General features: G+C 52.3%; 1 protein-coding gene across 1 annotated transcript in view; it reads left to right on the plus strand.

The window, feature by feature from the left end:
• Positions 1–17,328, plus strand: part of MED12L (mediator complex subunit 12L) — a gene marked incomplete at its 5' end in the record, with an annotated part of 118,333 nt that overhangs the window by 97,087 nt on the left and 3,918 nt on the right. The window contains 16 exons of the mRNA XM_084267609.1: positions 542–655; positions 1,371–1,570; positions 2,098–2,286; positions 3,174–3,248; positions 3,372–3,562; positions 3,890–4,051; positions 6,511–6,622; positions 7,777–7,866; positions 8,978–9,087; positions 9,542–9,677; positions 10,145–10,306; positions 11,681–12,043; positions 12,994–13,147; positions 14,041–14,261; positions 16,052–16,141; positions 16,753–16,973. Coding sequence (XP_084123735.1) covers positions 542–655; positions 1,371–1,570; positions 2,098–2,286; positions 3,174–3,248; positions 3,372–3,562; positions 3,890–4,051; positions 6,511–6,622; positions 7,777–7,866; positions 8,978–9,087; positions 9,542–9,677; positions 10,145–10,306; positions 11,681–12,043; positions 12,994–13,147; positions 14,041–14,261; positions 16,052–16,141; positions 16,753–16,973 — 2,590 coding nt within the window. The remainder of the gene's footprint in view (positions 1–541; positions 656–1,370; positions 1,571–2,097; positions 2,287–3,173; positions 3,249–3,371; positions 3,563–3,889; positions 4,052–6,510; positions 6,623–7,776; positions 7,867–8,977; positions 9,088–9,541; positions 9,678–10,144; positions 10,307–11,680; positions 12,044–12,993; positions 13,148–14,040; positions 14,262–16,051; positions 16,142–16,752; positions 16,974–17,328) is intronic.

Raw genomic sequence — 17,328 nt, forward strand, 5'->3', positions numbered from 1 at the left:
CCAGGAAAACCCATGGGTGAAATCCACAAATCAAATGACATGCGTCCACACGGCAGTCTCTGTCTCAGCAAGGTGGTGATTCGTCCTCCCTCCCTCCCTCTCTTGCCTTTCCATCTCTTCATCTCCTCAGCGTTACAAAAAGCACTCCCTGACTTCTCCAGGCATCTGCAGAGCTGCACATTTGGGCTTCACTGTGCAACGGGCATTGACATTAATTGATTTTGCCTCGTTTGTTATGAAGACAAGGGGAGGGGAAGTAATTTCCCGAGTCTGGGAAGTCAAAACCAAAATATTCTTCAGTGTCTCAGGGTGGTCCAATTCACTGTTCACATGGGCACTGTGACTCACAGCTTCTTTTGGGATTTATACATCGTAACCACGTGTCCCAACTGCTTTTAATGACAGACCTGTTGCAGTTTCCAGTTCTCATTTCAGTCACTGTGCTGCTGTAGCTGTTCTAGAGGAGAGGGAGTTTGCACGAAGGAAAGTTTGGTGGGGAAGTGACACCCCCTTTCTGCAAGGGTTGCTCTTCTCTCCGCAGGGAAGTTATTTCCTGGAATTCGCTCTTCTTGCGACCGTCACCTCTTGGCTGCTGCTCACAACAGCATCGAAGTGGGAGCTGTGTTTGCAGTGCTCAAAGCCATTCTGATGCTCGGTAAGAGGACGCCGGTCCCGGCTGGTGTTTGGTTCTGTTGGTCAGGTAGCAACCAGACGGTGCTAGTTCACCTCCCAGGGGATGCTCCTGGGAAAGGAAAACCCCAGTGACAGGAGAGAAATGTGGGTGCTGTCTGTACTTCTGCGAGTGGGATTTCCCCACACAGGGCAGGAGACAGAGTTTCTCTCTGGTGAGTCAGGCCCACTGGAGTGTTTTCCCAACTTGACCCCTGTCCTTGCTGCTGAGTCGCAGTATGTGTCAAACTCTGGCAAGTCCCTCTCGGATGCAGAGAGGAAATGTGGCCTCAGATCCTTTTTCCCACCTTTCTCAGTGTTTTACCATAAATCATGGGTGTCTGTCGCTGTGGAAGGTGCAGAAGAGTCACTGCCACCTCAGAGGAGTGAGAAACCCAACTCCCCCTTATCTGCCAAGGCCACTCCTTCACTCACAGAGCTTTTCCTGGCCAGCTTGTTTGTGCTGGATTTGTATAAACCTTTTCCTGCTTCCCAAATGCCCCCACAAAAGCTGCTGTACAAAGTGAAGCGAGTGGAGGACTCTTTGAATGTGGTGATGGAGAATCAGTGCAGCCCTTTCCATGTGACTGCCGTGCCCTGCAGTGCTCCTCAGCTGGACCCTGCCTCCAAAGACATCCCTCAGTGGTACCTGGGCTGGGGGCTGGGCGCTCACCCTGAGCTTCTCTGCTTCTGCTCTACAGGCGATGCCGAAATCGGCAGCAGCACCGTCAGCTCCTTGAAGGGTGAAGACTTCCCCATGAGAGGCTTGCTGGATGAGCTCAACGAGGAGGACATCTGGGGTCCCTCTCCCACTCTGAAAGCTCGTGGAAAAGCCGTGTCCATGGAGACCGCTAGTTTAAGCGAGTATGCACGATACGTGCTGAGAACAATCTGCCAGCAGGTGAGCTGTAGAACCCCCCTTCCCTCTGGGTTTGGGGGAACAGTGGTGTTGTGAGTGAGAAGTGTAACGTGCTGGGGCAGCATGAGCCCAAAGTCAGCTCAGTATCTGAGTCTCACGGCTTGGACAGCGCCTGCACGGAGCAGTGTGTTATTGCTGGGGGCAGGAGGTGCTGTAGTCAGTTATCAGCATCTCCTGTCAGGATTGGGGCTGTTTCACTGCCTGAAACTCGGGCACTTTGAGGAGACAGTGGGACCACTCGTCAGCGGTCTGCTCAAAGTGCTTTTGCAGTAGCATTTGCTTTATTGCCAAGATGCTTTCAGAGTATGAAAGAAATGGATTCTGGCTGACCTGGAAGTGGCTTTACCCTTCCAGGTGGTACTGACTGACAGAGGACATTGCTGGTCTCATGTGTTGTGTGAACCATAGCTCACTTCAGGCTTTGCATATGGAAAAATCACTTTTCAGCTTACTGCAAGGTAATACTGCCTGGAGACTACCTCGTGAATCTGTGGTCTGGTTACTTGCAGGAATGGGTGGGAGAGCACTGTTTAAAAGAACCCGAGAGGCTGTGCACAGACAAGGATCTTATTCTGGATCCCGTCCTGTCAAACAAACAAGCACAGAAACTCCTTCAGCTTATCTGCTATCCTCATGGCATTAAGGAATGCACAGAGGGTGACAACCCTCAGAGGCAGCACATCAAGCGCATCCTGCAGGTGAGGCAGTGGGGAGGCGGTGGGCAGACAGACAGACGCCTGCGGAGCCTGGGGTGCAGCAGCCCCCCGAGTGACAGGCACACAGCTCTGGTGCAGTCAGGCTTCGATTCCCCTTTAAAGACTCTTTGGGCTCAGGATGCCCAGGCTTGGTGGCAGATGTCTTCCGGTGGGACCTGTGGTGTCTCCCTGCTTCAGAGTCCCCGGTTATGGGGAGCAGGTGTGCAGCATCACTGTTCCCCATTGCCAGTCACCAGGCAGCCACTGAAAAGGGTGCTGTGGCGGTGGAGAGCAGGGCTCTGGGGCAGTGCTGTGTGTGGGCCACTCCTGCTCCAGGGACAAGGCTCAGACACCTCCACTGACACCCCAGTTCTGTGCACTCGGCTGCATCAGGGACATGTTGTTTCTTGAGCTGGGCTGTCTTTGAGTGGACCTTTGAAGGGTCCAGCTGGCAGTGTCTGGGCCAGCATGGATTGGGATCGCTGTCCTGGTTACAGTCCCTTAGCTGCCGTGGCCGAGTGCTAAGCACCGGCACGTCCACTCGGTGGCAGTGCCACAATTAACATAATTACTAAACGAAGGAGTGACTCACGTTCGCCACATCTGTATTTAGTTAAAACCCAGATTTCACAGAGTGAGATTCTTGTTCAGCAGAGTCTCACAGGTAAAGTACTGAGCAGCAGAATTAGCTGTGAGGATGGGGAAGTTACTGGGCATGCTTTAATAGGTCTGGTAATTTGGGACGGCTTTCAATGACTGAGAAGAGCAGTGGCTCTGCTGAGCCACTTAACAAGGCTTTTGCATGCAGCGTGTTGAGTTATGAGACTTGGTGGTTTCCTCAGCCCTGTAAAGCCTTGACCCTTGTGTCTGTGATGTTCCTTCTTGCCTAGAACTTGGATCAGTGGACTCTGCGGCAGTCTTGGCTGGAGCTGCAGCTCATGATCAAACAGTGCATGAAGGAGCCTGTGAGTATTTGTTTTCCACCTTCCTTACCTAAGTATTTAATGCAAAAAAAGTATGTTAAATTTTAACCTAGTCCGTGAGCAAACATACCATGAATGTGCTAGTTTACTTATGTTTTACTGTAGGGTTCTGGGTCTGTGGCTGAAATGAACAGCTTGTTGGATAATATTGCAAAGGCGACAATAGAGGTGTTTCAGCAATCCGCTGATCTAAACAATAACTCTTCTAACTCTGGTATAGGCCTCTTCAATCCAAACTCTGTTGGAAATGCTGATACAAGTAATACAAGACAGAATGGTAAAAAGACATTCCTAAGGTATTTTTTGTAGCACCTTTCTAATTATTCTAGCCAACGCGATGCTTTGTTACGTGTAGATTGCCTAGAGTTCTCTGCACTCAGAACAGGGCTGTGCAGACACGAGTTACCTGAAGGCTGCTTCTGTTTGCTTTTGTTTAACAGTAAATGTAGCTGCTATTCTTGAATTGTCTGGAAACCAGAAATTGTGACTTCCCAGTCCACAGTAGTTACTCCAGATGCGTTGTGACAACTACTTTATTAGAGCAGTTTGCTCTTACAACAGCTGATAGGTGGTTGCAAAACTGCATGGGCATTTGGGCTGAAATAAGTTTGTTGTACTTCTAGTTCCTCTGAGCGGCGAGGAGTGTGGCTGGTGGCTCCCTTGATTGCAAAACTGCCTACCTCCGTTCAAGGTAGGGTCTTGAAAGCTGCGGGAGAGGAGCTGGAGAAGGGTCAGCATTTGGGGTCGTCTTCTAAGAAGGAGAGAGATAGACAGAAACAAAAAAGGTATGACCTTGGGAGCCCCTGTGCGCAGAGCTGAAAGGTTTTGACGGAGGAGCATGCTGAGGAATGGATCTTGCCTCCACAAAACCTCCTTGGTTTGCTTTTGTGAAGGAAAAAACTGTCAACCCCAAACAGGTTTCATTTGGTTTGGAGAAATACCCTTGGTTTCAGAGGAGGAAACATGAAGGCTTCTAATACATCTTCCAGTGTCCCATCGGCAGCTCAGTGATGGGAAACATTAGAGATTTAACAGAATAGTTAGAGCACCTGTTGTCTCTTCCCTTCCATGGCACTAGGCCACTTTTCTTCCCATTAAGATCCCATAATTGTCTGAAGATGTCACTTAATTCCTGTTGGGAATTGAGCTTGAGCTCACCTCTACCTTGGCAAGTGCACAAGAACTGTCATGCCTTGCTGGTGATTGATTTTCCTTCAGTAAAAAGGTCTTCCACAGTGCCCATAATTGTTGTGTTGTGATAGAGGGTACATTAAATGCTCTGCACACCGAGGTCTTCAAATACTGAGCTCCTTTTGTGGAGCTCTTCCAAAGGACAGTTCAGCAAAGCAAATCGCTTCTTCAAGGTCTGTGGTACCTGGTGGTTGTGTATGGTCCCACCATGGGCAGCTTGTTCGTACGTGTCACTGGAGTGCCTTGCCTTTGGCCACCTCTCCCTGCACGAGGCACCCATACTTGGGCTTCTCCACTTTGGAGTGTTCTGGTAAGCCTGTGCTGCCTGTATTGATTTGGACTTGGGGTTGTTATTAAATCCTGTGGAGCCTTTTAAACCTGCTGCTCTCTTCCACCTAGCTTACTTTGCCTATAAGAAGATGTCTTTTTTCCCTTCCACTGGGATTGCAGTGTCCCTGCTGCCCCCTGTGCTGCCTCTCAGATGAGCTGCTGTGGGATGTGTTGACCTGCAGAAGCTCCGTTTGCCAGCACAGCTTTTGAGTTGGGTGTGCTGTGTGTTGGCTTTATGAAGCCACCTCTTCTTGTCCTTCTGATTAATTGGCAGCTCCTGCTCGCCCTGCTGTTAGATAAAAAGGCCTCTTGCTTTCTGGAGCTCTGAGAGGTTTCTGGCACCTTTCCCTGACACACTGGCGCTCTCGTAACCTCCATCGATGGGTAGGAGGGATTATGGCACATGTCTGGCTCCTCTCTGCTCCCAAGGGCAGAGCTCTAGTGTAGAAAACCCACCCCAGGCCTCTTTCAAAGCCCAGACACAAACACCTGCAGACAGCATCAAGCCTTTCCTCCACAGGGCTTTCCAGGCACAAAAGTAAGAGCATTTACAGAGTTGTTGTAGTTGTAACACACAATTACTCCTTGTGTGCTTCTTGAAGCCTTTCAATCTCTTCTTGATTGGAAACAAACCTTCCTGTGAGCAGCAAACCCCAGGCTGCTCCAGGAAAGTGTGAAATCTCCCCTGACACATTGTATCTAGTAAGATCTGTTCTTTTCCAAACTCTGCTCTGTGGGGCAGGGACAGCAGTCACAGGAATGTGTTGAAAAACCTGTGGAAAATGAGAAAAAGAGGATGTGTTCCTACCACACTGCTCCTAAAATCTGGATATAACTCCTGTTTAGCATGACTTCTGAAAAGGCAGACTTTCTGCTTTCCTCCTTTTAGGGGATCTTGGGGTTTTGCTGTTCCTTTATACTAATGGTCACCTAAATCAGTGAAGTCAAATTAAATGCCAGATTAAAAACCCTCTTTAAATGAATATTTGTAATAAACACACGTGTGGGTAGTGTCTATGGATGCCAAGTTTCCAGGAGCTTGTATAGCTAAAACTGCACAAATCACTGCATGAGCTGTTACTCCAATCCTTTGCTGGCACTTTTAACTCCTACTAGTGCTGTACTTCCAAACTCATCTTTGTGTATTTGTTTCGGTTTGTCTTTATGTTTATAATGGAAACACATAAATCTAAACAGCAAAATAAGTATTACAACTCAAAATAAAAGGTGGGAGCCCTGAGCTTGCGTGGCAGGTCTCCCCCAGCCCGCTGCCTCTCAGCTTGCACGGTAAGGCAGCTGCATTCCCATCCCTGCTCCGACGGGAAGGCCCCTGGGGATTCACTTCAGGCCACTACCATGACTTTCAAAGCTTTAGCTGCCTCTGATGTCCACCAGAATTACACCCCTGGTTAATCAGAGCAGTTGTAAAATGACATGCTGTGTCTGAGTCAGGCTCTTCAGTGTCCGTGCAAAACCTCAGCCATTCAGTGCCCCGAGCTCGGGGGTCCTCAGAAGTGACACATGTGGCACGTGTGTTGCCCTGGCTGGTGCTCTGCCTCCTTGTCTGCATGCCCTTTTAATTCACCTGGCAAGGCTGTACTAGGAACACACAGAGGCAGGCAGTGCCCCTTTCAGGAGAAAAACCAGACAAACAAGGGAGGGAGCCAGGATGGGAAGTATCAAAGGAACTTTACTAATTGGCTTCTGTTTGCCTCTCTTAAAGCATGTCTCTCTTGAGTCAGCAACCTTTCCTTTCATTGGTACTGACTTGCCTTAAGGGGCAGGATGAGCAGCGGGAAGGGCTTCTAACATCCCTGCAGAATCAAGTCAATCAGGTAAAACAAGTGCCGAACCATGAGCATGTCCCGTGTGTCACCCGTTCTGTGTGTGCCTGCAGAATGACCCTGCAGTGTGTGCAGAGAGGAACAGTCTGAGGAGGGCAGGGCAGGGCAGGGAGGGAGGTGGTTGTTCCTTTGGGAGAGCGAGTACCTCTCGCTGCTAACACTGGTACAGAGCAATGGGACGAACCTGATTCCAGTTCTTTCCAGGAAGACCAGTGAAATAAGCTTGGCCTGATGAGAGGAGCAGTCTTCTCAGGCTCTAGATTGATCATAAACCAGTTTTTGTACGTTTAGACTTTCCCTCTCTAGACACACTCCATCTTCCCCAGCTGGGACAGAGGAGGAGCTTTTTATATTTAAACCAGTATCACCAGTCCCAAACTGGCCTGTAGCCCACAGCTCTTCCTGGGGATCGCTGGTGCTTACTCACATCTGCTGGCCCTGCTCTAGACAGACTTCCTGCTGCCGTGGGGTTTGTGCTCCACCCTGGGATAGCTCCTTAAGGCTGTCTGACACCAGCACGTCCAGTGCCTGGGCACAGGGTTCCCTTTTCTGTCTTCAGTTTCTGTGACAGTGAGAACTGATACCTGCTGAGCCATTATCTCCTCTCATTGCCCTCAGCTCTGGTCCAGGCTGTCGTAGGTCCACATCCTAGCTCAGTTCGTCCCTTTCATGGGGTTTTCTTGGGTGTTACTGCCACTTGGGCTTCCCTCTGGCAGTATGGGTTCTCCCCTGAAGTGCAGTTGGTCCAGGCCCCCTCAGGCTCTGGGCCTTTCTCATCCCTAGATCCCATTGGATCCTGTTAGGAAGCTGCAGGCTGTGCAAGAGATCCGTTTCCTTGCCTGTGGTGAGCAGATAATTAGGGTGTTTGAAGCAATATTTTCAATAAATGCATAAGGAAGCAGCGTATTTACTTACTTTCCACAGCAGGAAGATGTAGCCACACAATTGATAGCCATTATCAGCTATTTTTTCCCCTAATAGTTTGCTTAATCTGCTCTAAGACTTAACCAGAGATGAGGTTAAAAGGTTAATTGTCGTTTGTGGTTTGTAGAGATAAGAGTCAAAAATACTTACACTTGAAAGGGAGAAGGGTCACTTTCCCTTACAGGAAGAAAAAACATCCTCAATCAAATGCTTGTTCTTAGATCCTGAGTAACTGGAGGGAAGAGCGGTACCAGGACGATGTCAAAGCCAGGCAACTGATGCACGAGGCCCTGCAACTCCGTCTTAACTTGGTAAGAAAAACTGCTGTGGTTATCCTGGTGTTACAGAAGGTGTAGCAGCTACACAGTAGGCAGTGAGGAGCAAGCAGCAGTGTGTCAGCACAGCATGGGGGCCAGGGCTCCCTGAGAGCAGGCAGCTGAGGGGGTCCCTCAGTCCCCAGCCCCGGGCATCTGGAACCTCTGCAGGGTTAGGGACAGGCTGAGGCCAGGCCAAGACATCAGCCTGCAGTGGGGGGCTCAGGACCGGCCTGGCGAGGGGAGCCAGGGCCAGGCAGTGCCATGGGAAGAGGCTGAGGCTGCTGACTTGGGGCGCTGGGGCCAGGGGTGACCCCAGGTGGGGCTGGCTGGGGACAGACGGGACTGTTAGTGTGCCCTCTCCCCTGACACGGGGGGCTCTGCTGCACTGGTGTCATCTCGGCTCTTCCCATCTCTCTTCTTTGAGCTGATGGCTCCTGGCCAGAACATGTAGACACCGTGCATAGTGAATGGCTAGGCAGAACAGCCTGTATCTAACCAGTGCCTTGGTTTTGTGCCACTTTCTTCCACTCCGTTCCCTGGAACCTCAGAAATGTATCATCTTGGTGTGGACATTCAAAGCCTCTGCACGACACAACCCTGAAACAAGCTTTAGCCCAGGGAAGAATTGGGTGGAGTGAAACAGCTCCCCAAACGTTTATTGCACCAGACTGGTGGAAACACTGAGAAGCTGTTGGTAGGGTGAAGCACACTGTTCAGCACCTCTTGCTTTCTGTTGCTGCTGTGCTGTTCTCCAGGAGTTTTCTCTTTGCACTGTACATTCCTGTCTGGTTTCTGGGAGGAGGGTGGCAGCCATCAAGTTTTAACTCAACACCTTTTCAGTGCTGAAAATTTTATCACCCATTTCAGTTTGCTGCCTCAGCCATGACAGCAAAGATCTGTGACTGAAGGAGTGGTGAAATTGTGTGTTGCTTTCCTGTAGCCCCTTCTTGGGAGAAGCTTTGTGCCAGGAGCACGGGGTGGGGAGGAGAAGGTTCTTCCAAGTCAGCACTTGGAGGTGGCACTCAGCACATGGGGGGGCCTGGGCAGCAGATGGGCTCTCAGGGGAGGTGTGTGCAGGGCCTGGCTACCTGCTGTTTGCTTGCAGGTGGGGGGCATGTTTGACACGGTGCAGCGGAGCACGCAGTGGACCACGGACTGGGCCCTTCTGCTCCTGCAGATCATCACGTCGGGCACTGTTGACATGCAGACCAACAAGTAGGCCTGCGCTGCTCACACGGCGGGTCCTGTCCGTAGTGCTGTTGGTTTCAGTTGCATGAACACTCTGTGCCGTTCTCACTGCTGTCCTGGGGCTGTGAGAGTGCAGCCTGCACACGGGGCTGGGCTGGGCAGCACCTCTGCTTCGGAAGGCGCTGCAGCCGCTCTTGGCTCTTGGCCTTAATAAGCACGGACCTGAGTGCCTTCCTAAGGATACTCTTCCATAGCTCCTGGGGATAGTTTGTGCTGGGGGTTGTAGTAACTTGTGTGTACAGCCTGACAGCCCACCTGCATGTATGTGCTGGGGTCATGTGTGCAAGCCAGGATGCATGTGCGTGCACAAGGCCTGGAGAACCCCGGCTTCTCTAAAGAGCTGCATCCATGGCCTTGCCCGAGCATCTGTCCCTGCACCTCTTGGCAGTTCCTCAGGGTAATACTCATCTTTTACTCACAGTGAGTTGTTTACAACCGTGCTGGATATGCTGGGCGTCCTCATCAATGGGACACTTGCCTCGGACTTGTCAAATGCCTCCCAAGGAGGTCCTGAGGAGAACAAGAGGGCTTACATGAATCTGGTGAAAAAATTAAAAGTAAGTAAGTGTTGTGTCGCTTCCCACATGGCTTTGGAGCCACACTCTGTGCTTATTGAGCTCTCATCCTCATTCTGGGAATGCTGCTTGGAAAGGGGAGACTGAAACAGCACTGCTGGTAGTGAGGAGGGGAATAAGAACTGAGGGCTGGGGGTGGGAGACAGACTTGTGGTATTTTCTTCCCACTGAATCACCCTTGGCTTTACTCATGTTTGAGACACTCACTTTGTGTGTAATTTGTGTTACTGTTTTCTGGGTCCTGCTCAAAGGAGACCTGAAACAATAACTTAGGTAGTTAAAAAAAGCAAAAGTGACAAAGCCCCTTGTGAGGCCACTTGTTTAAATTTGGTGAAAGCCCAAGGAAATGATTCACCCCGAAACTGGACACGTTCTAATCGTGAAAGCGGGGGGATGTTTCTCTTCCCTCTCTCCCCGGCGTGTGACTCACTGGAGTGTTTGTTCTTCAGAAGGAGCTGGGGGACAAGCGGTCTGAAAGCATCGACAGGGTGCGCCAGCTGCTCCCGCTGCCCAAGCAGACGTGTGACATTATCACCTGTGAGCCCATGGGATCCCTGATCGACACCAAGGGGAACAAAATTGCGGGATTTGACTCCATTGACAAGAAACAGGCAAGAGCACAGGCTCGCTCGCACCCTGGCGTTGTGCTTCGTGAGGCGAGCAGGCCGTACAGGCCGGGTGGTAATGGCGTCGCGCTGCCGCACGGCTTCTGAGGCACACGGAGTGGTACTGACACCCCAGGCACAGCACTGTGCTCTCCTGGGGACACATCAGCTTTCCATGAGCCTTGACACCACGTCAGCTTTCCATGAGCCATGGCACCAGCCAGGGCGAGACCCAGGCTTGTGGAGTGCGGCCTGCAGAGAGCTGCAAACACAGGCCTCGCTCGGCAGCAAACGCTTCTCTGTTCCAAATACACAGGTTTATGTGTGTGATCCGTGTGCAAAGCGTCAGGCAGCGTGTGAAACCAGCGTGTGAAACACGGAGGGGTTCAGAGGGCATGGGGGGGGGTTGGCACAGCCCAGCCAAACGGGATCCAGCAGCCTGGTGCAACTGGGACTGTGCCCCAGCATAGCAGCCCTGCTGCAGCCCGGCCGAGCCGGCCTCCTCTCCCGATGGGTCGCTGACCCTGGCACGTGGTCTCAGAGCTTTAGACACGCTTGTGGCTTGCACGGGAGCGGTTTCATGCCACTCAGACAAATTTGAGTGTTCGGGGAACCTTTTGCTTCCTGATCCATGTGAAATTCAGTCGTTGTGTTTGCTGTGTTCCTGGGGAAGACAGAGTGCTCGGGCAGTGCTGCGTGGGGAGCGCTGGCCCCAGCTCGCTCGGCTTTGCCTTGTCGGGTCCTGACTGGTACCAGCCAACTCCCCAGAAACCGCCCAGAAGGGAAATCAAGTTTGGCTTGGACTTGAAGGGCAGAAGCTCTTACATTTGCTTTGCAGGCAGAACCCTGCACCTGAGAGCTCCTCTGACCTGGACCCTCTTGGGCAGTTACTTGCTGTGAGGGAGATGAGGGCCATGATCCTGCTTACAGAAGGACAAAGGGAGGGGGAAGTCTGTCAGTGGGTTGGCATTTCTTGGGGATACAAAGGGTTGCATGTTTTTTAAAGACAGAGCTGAGGACAGGGATGCTGATTCCGCGGGCTGGGCAGGCACCTTGTGGTGAGGCAGCACTCAGGCTCCCCCCTTAGCAAGCGTAGTGCAGGGCAGCAGCCTTTGGTAGGTATTTGACTTCTCCAGACATCAGGCATCGAAGTTGAGAACTTTAGCATAGCTGTAAGCAAACATTGCTATGTTTGTAAATATAGTCACTTTATCTCATGGCAGCTTTAGACAGGGGTTAAAATCTCACATTTGGTACCTTTGTGGGCAGGAAGGATTCCTTACTGGATTTTTCTGGCCCAGATAATGGTGTACAAAGCAAGTCCTCTGGTCTCATGTTCAGCTTTCTTAAAACACTAACTTCATTTTTATTCTGAAACAGGGTCTTCAGGTTTCAACCAAACAGAAGGTGTCTCCTTGGGATTTATTTGAAGGCCACAAAAATCCTGCTCCTCTCTCCTGGGCCTGGTTTGGTACCGTCCGTGTCGACAGGAAAGTGATAAAGTACGAGGAGCAGCAGCATCTCCTCCTGTACCACACGCACACCAAGCCCAAGCCACGGAGCTACTACCTCGAGCCCTTGCCCCTTCCTCCAGAGGAGGAGGAGGAAGAGCCCACCACACCTGTCTCTCAGGAACCAGAAAGAAAGTCAGGAGAGCTCTCGGATCAGGGAAAACTTGCCACGGATGATGATAAGAAGACAAAGGGCAGGAAGCGAAAGTCAAAGTCGAGCTCAAGGGCTGATGTAAGTCATTGGTGCTCCCTACGAAGCTTGAAGTACCTTGCTGAAGCATCTGGTGCGGCGTGGTGCTGCCTTCAGAAGCTGCCCCGCAGCTGGAGGAGCAGGTCCTAGCACAGGGCGTGAATGGAGAGGGGCTGGAGGGGGGTTCTGCCCCACAGAGTCCAGAGGAGCATCCTGGCTGACAGAATAGGCCCGAGGGGGTCTTGGTAGGTCGTCTTTGAGTTGCACACATGCTTTCCCTGGCTGGGTGTAAGGTCCAGCTGTTACTGTTCTGATCCATCCCTGCAGTTCCTCCTGGTCCAGTTGGAGAGCAGGCGTGTTGGTTTGAACCCCAGGCCCGTGCCAGTGGAAACCAGTTTGCAAGGTGCCCGTTCATGCAGATAAACTGTTCTCCTGTGCAGTTGGTTCTGATGTCTGAGACACTTTCCCTTTTGGTTTTGAAGCTTTTTCAAGGGGAGGGTTCCTAAGCTGAAGCATCACACACATCAGGGAGTGAGAACACAGCTGGCACCACTCAAACAGTGATGCACATTTCCAGTAGCAGCATCCAGTGCGATGGCATCCCCTGCATGCTGCTGCTGGCGTGGTTGTGGGTGTTGTATGCATGGTGTGCCAGCGTCTGGCTGTTGTCTGCGTGTGCATTAAGTGGCTGTAACTTCACAGTCATTTTCTGGCCTTTGTGCTGCCTCAGTTCCCTCCTCCAGCACTGTGTACGCTGACACTGTCCTTGTGCTCATCACAGTTACAGGTAGAGACAGACAGTGTGTCCGAGGGGTGGTTAGTGTTAATTAATTACCTGTGGGCAGCCTGAGACTTCACCTGGTTTTTACATCATTGGGAGCGACAATGGGAACTGTCTCTGCCCTTCAATAATTCAGTAGGAAAACGGGCATTATTTATGAGTTAGCAAGGAATGGATGTCAGCAACATGCCCTTGTGCTGTGTGTTTGAAGGAGTATCCTCAGAGCAGCGTGTACCGAGTGCCTCCCCCCTACTCGCCGCTCTCCTCTCCGATGATGCAGCACCCGCAGCCCGGGCTGTGGGGTTACAGCGTGGTGGGGCAGCCACAGCCCAGCTTCTTTGTGCAGAACCAGCCCCTGGCTCCAGGTACGTGCAAGCTTCTGCTCTGGCACGGGCTGTAGCCCAGGCACACGGGGAGCGGCCCTCCTGTGACCACGCTTCGCTTCCAGCTCCCTCGGAAGCCCGTGGCGTGCCGGTGTTTGTTCTTGAGTTGAGCAGGTGTTTTGAAGGGCTGTATGCTGCCATTGGGATGTCTGTTAAGCTCACAAACATCTGTGGTGACAGCATAACAAAGCCGGTAGGAGCTCAGTGAGGAGGGAAATAAGAGAAGGATGATGGTTCAAAGGACCAAATGGCCTTTGGGTTATTTCTTCTTTGATTCATGCCAAGAAGGGTGGTGGCTAATTTAACATCCACTAGGTGGGATAAAGAAATCCATGAGTTCACTTCCCCACCCCAGGATTTGTGATACACACTTAATTCTCTGTAGACAGAAATAGCAGACAGTGGCTACAAAGTTAAGAAAATGCCGATTTAAGAAAAAAACTAAAGTAAGATTACATTTATAAGTCTAAACATACAGATAGGTACGTGATTTTTATCAAATGGCAGAGTGTGCATTAATTACTGCTATCTTGTGGTAAAACTGTCTTGACACCACAAGCCGTCCATGTCATGCTTCTGATCTGACATGCAACTTTGTTTTTCCAGTAGTAGTCAAAGGTTTCGTGTGATGTAGCACGTACAGCAGCCTGGAGCCTTTTGACTCCTGGTTCTCCTTCACCAGTGACATCTTCCAAAGTTCTGGTGCCCATTTAGTTTTTCAGGCCGGTACTCTGGCTTAATCCAGCTCACTGCCCTTTCCGGAGGTAAATTTATCGTCGAGCTAATGAAGTAGGAGCTGATGGGTAGGCAGTGATCTGTACCAACAGCTTTCTTACAGCAGGCAGCGGCTGTATTTGTGTTTTGGGTGTTTTTAGGTGGCCCCAGGGTGGACCCCACAGGCTCCTTCGTTCCAGCGAACACGAAGCAAGCCCTGTCGAACATGCTGCAGCGGCGCTCCGGCTCCGTGATGCAGCCCCCCTCGCTCCACACGGTCGCACCTCAGCAGCAGCTGCTCCAGATGAAGCTCCTGCAGCAAGAGCAGCAGCAGCAGCAGCGGCTCCTCCGGCAGCAGGCACAGTCCCGGGCTCTCCAGCAGGTTTGTCCCAGGAGCAGCGTGGTGGTTTTGCCTTGCTTTGGGCTGTGTGCCCTGCGTAGGCTCCCCGAGTGCAGAGCCCATGCTCAGAGCTGCATGAGTCCCCCAGGACTGCTGAGCCAGGGCCATCTGCTGTTAAACTGTGTCTGTCCTTTGGCCCCTTCTGGTTTCCTTGTGCTGCATGTTGCTCTCCTTGTTCCCCACTGTGTCACAGAGGCTTTCCTACATGGAATAGCACAGTGCTCTGTGCCACCGAGCTACAAGCACACAGCAGAGGCACAGTGATGCTCTGGGAGCCCGATGGGAGCTGTTCCATACCCGTGTGCACCAGGGAGGTTCAGGCTGGGTGTCAGGAAGAGGTTCTGTGCTGAGACGGGGTCGGGCGCCTGGCACAGGCTCCCCAGGGAAGGACTTACAGCCCTGAGCTGGGCTGAGGGCAAGAAGCATCTGGATGATGCCCTCAGTAGCAGCTCTGACTGGGCTGGGCTGTGTGGAGCTGGGAGCTGGACTGATGGTCATTGTGGGTGGGTCCCTGCCAGCCCAGGAGATGCCATGACTTTCTGATTCTGTGATTCTCTGATGTGTGGCTCTCCCATGACTGGCACCTTCAGAAGCAGTTTGCTCACAGAAATTGCTGATCTTTTTGTTGTTCTTTTGCCTGTGTTGTACCTCAGATTTTCCTCAGTTAGTTGGGTACCTTCCTCTGTGCATGATGACGTCTGTTTTCTGTGCATCCTGTCTGCAAGTCGTGTGTTCTGTTCAGTGTTTCCGTTCCTCTCTGTCCGGGTGGTTGTTCTGAGAGGTCCCCGTCTGATTGTGCAGATATTTTTCCAGATAACTTTTAATTTAAACTGCAGGACTGATAGATAGTACTCAGTTCACACCTCCACTAGTCCCTAATTTGTGTTTCAGATTTTTCTATGAGATATTGGCTTGTTTTTAAACCAAATCCTTAGCACAGCAGCTTCTGCCACCTTGGTGTAGCTTATCTTCTCAGGGCTCCCCACTGCCTTCCTTAGCCACTTTTTCAGCCATGGTCCCAGGGGCTGGCATGGAATGGAGCCGGGTCAGCCAGTGTTTGGTTTGTCCCTGAAGGCAGGGATGGTGTGGAGGCTGTGACAGCCCCTGGTTTTGCATCTTGACCTGGACCTCGCCTGCCTGTTTTGCAATCTTGGTCCTAAAATTGTTGAACATTTTGGTTTATCCCTCTTTTGTGGTGCTCCAAAACATACTAGTGCTGTTCTAGTTGAAATCTTGAAATGATTTGCCATTAATTGGGTACAAATATTGCAGCAATTTGGGATGAACAAGCCAGGCTGCCTGCTGACCATGGATAGAGACTGCATGTCCAGGCTGCACTGCTTGGGAGCTGGAGGTGTCAGCACCACCCATGTATCATACTGGTATTTCGTGTGGCATCATCGACCTGCTAATCAGGGCTTTGCCTGCTTCATGTGGGGGAGCTATGAAGAGGGGGCCTGAGAAGGATTTACTGTACTGTCCCCAAGGCAGCCACAGAGCCCTGCTCTGATCCTTCACAGAGCCCTGCTGTCAGGGTGTCTGCGAGGCCTCTGGCCACGGGCTCCAGCACTAGCATCAGAAGTCAAAGGGCAGGCAGTTCTCCCAGCCCCTGTGAGGAGATGCGGTGCAGCGGGCTGGCGCTGGGCAGCGGGGCTCTGGCGAAGGAGCCGGGTGGGTCTGTGACTCCCAGGACACAGCTGGGCGGGGTTGTGTCTGGAACGGGGCTTGCCTGGGGTGTGGAGGCCGTACCTGATGAGTGGTGTGTCTTTCAGGGTCAGCCACTGGACCAAGCTGCTCTCTTCGCCCCCCAAGTCCGACCTCCGTCTCAGCTTCCGCAGTACACAGGGCTGCAGCAGGCACAGGTACAGTGCTGCTCCCGCTGTGCCCACTGCTCTGGCCAGAGCTCCTCCTCAGGCCTGCCTGCTTCAAGAACCTGAGATCCGCCTCATGTGTGGGGCCTGGGACCCGCCTTGTGTGTGGGGTCTGGGGTCGTGGTGGGGCCTCTTGTGAGGGTGCTTGTGCTCTCCGCATGCTGGAGCTCACAAACGCTTCTAACGGGGTCATTGCCCAGTTTGTCTGCAAGCTCCTGCTGGGTAAGGCAGCCTGTTTCTGCTGAAATTTGTCCAGGTTTTGGTGGGTGATACCAGTAATTCTGGTATACCATGCTGGTACTGGGTTTCAGGAGAGGAGACAGGAGGAGCTGTGGAGCAGAGCCCTGCTCCAGCTCGGTGCCACTTAGGGTGGGGGGCAGCATGGTGTGGGTCCCATCCTGCTGCCTGCCACCACGCTGCAGCTGCCTGTGCCCACAAGCACAGCGGGGCTGGGACACTGGCAGGGGCGTGTGGGCTCAGCACCGCATCTCACTGACCTGCCTCTGGCTGTCCAGGCTTTGGCTCTCCAGTGAAGACGCCCCCCTTTCCTGTGCACCCCATGAACACAGGCATAGCGACTCTCCTGTCCCTCTTCCCTGCAGAGCGTGCCCCACGGATACACGATGTACAGCACGCCGATGCCATTGCAGCAGCAGCAGCCTGGTGCCGTGGTGCTGTCCCCCAGCTACAACCCCCGCGCCTACGCAGCGGCTCGCTCCAGCCCCACGCTGATGGAGAGGCTGCGGCAGATGCAGCAGCCGCCCGGCGGGTACCTCCAGCAGCAGGCAGCTGCCTACCTCCAGCCTCTGGCCAGCACTCAGCGGTGAGCCTCTGCGCCTCTCGGGGCCGGTGAGGTGCAGGAGCTTAATGGCAGCTTCCACTTCGAGGGTTAAAGTTATATTGAAAGCAAAGTGCATTAACCCAAACAGTGAGTGTTCCTCTGTGTTCTGCAGTAACCCCCGGGGCCTTAGCTGCTTCTGAGCTCTTGCAAGCCTGGGTGTCTCGAGAGTGTGCTCAGTTTGGGGGTGTGGGAACCTCTGCAGAAAGTTTGGCCTTGACTTGCCTGACAGCTGTGTCTGAGAACCCCAAGGTGCTAGGAGTAGGGATGCTGGTCCGTGCTCCACTGTAATCAGCCAGGCACGATTGCGAGCAGCTTGCTGGTGTTCTCCCCATGTACA

This window comes from Gallinula chloropus, assembly GCF_964237585.1.
Source record: "Gallinula chloropus genome assembly, chromosome: 8".
NCBI lineage: Eukaryota > Metazoa > Chordata > Aves > Gruiformes > Rallidae > Gallinula > Gallinula chloropus.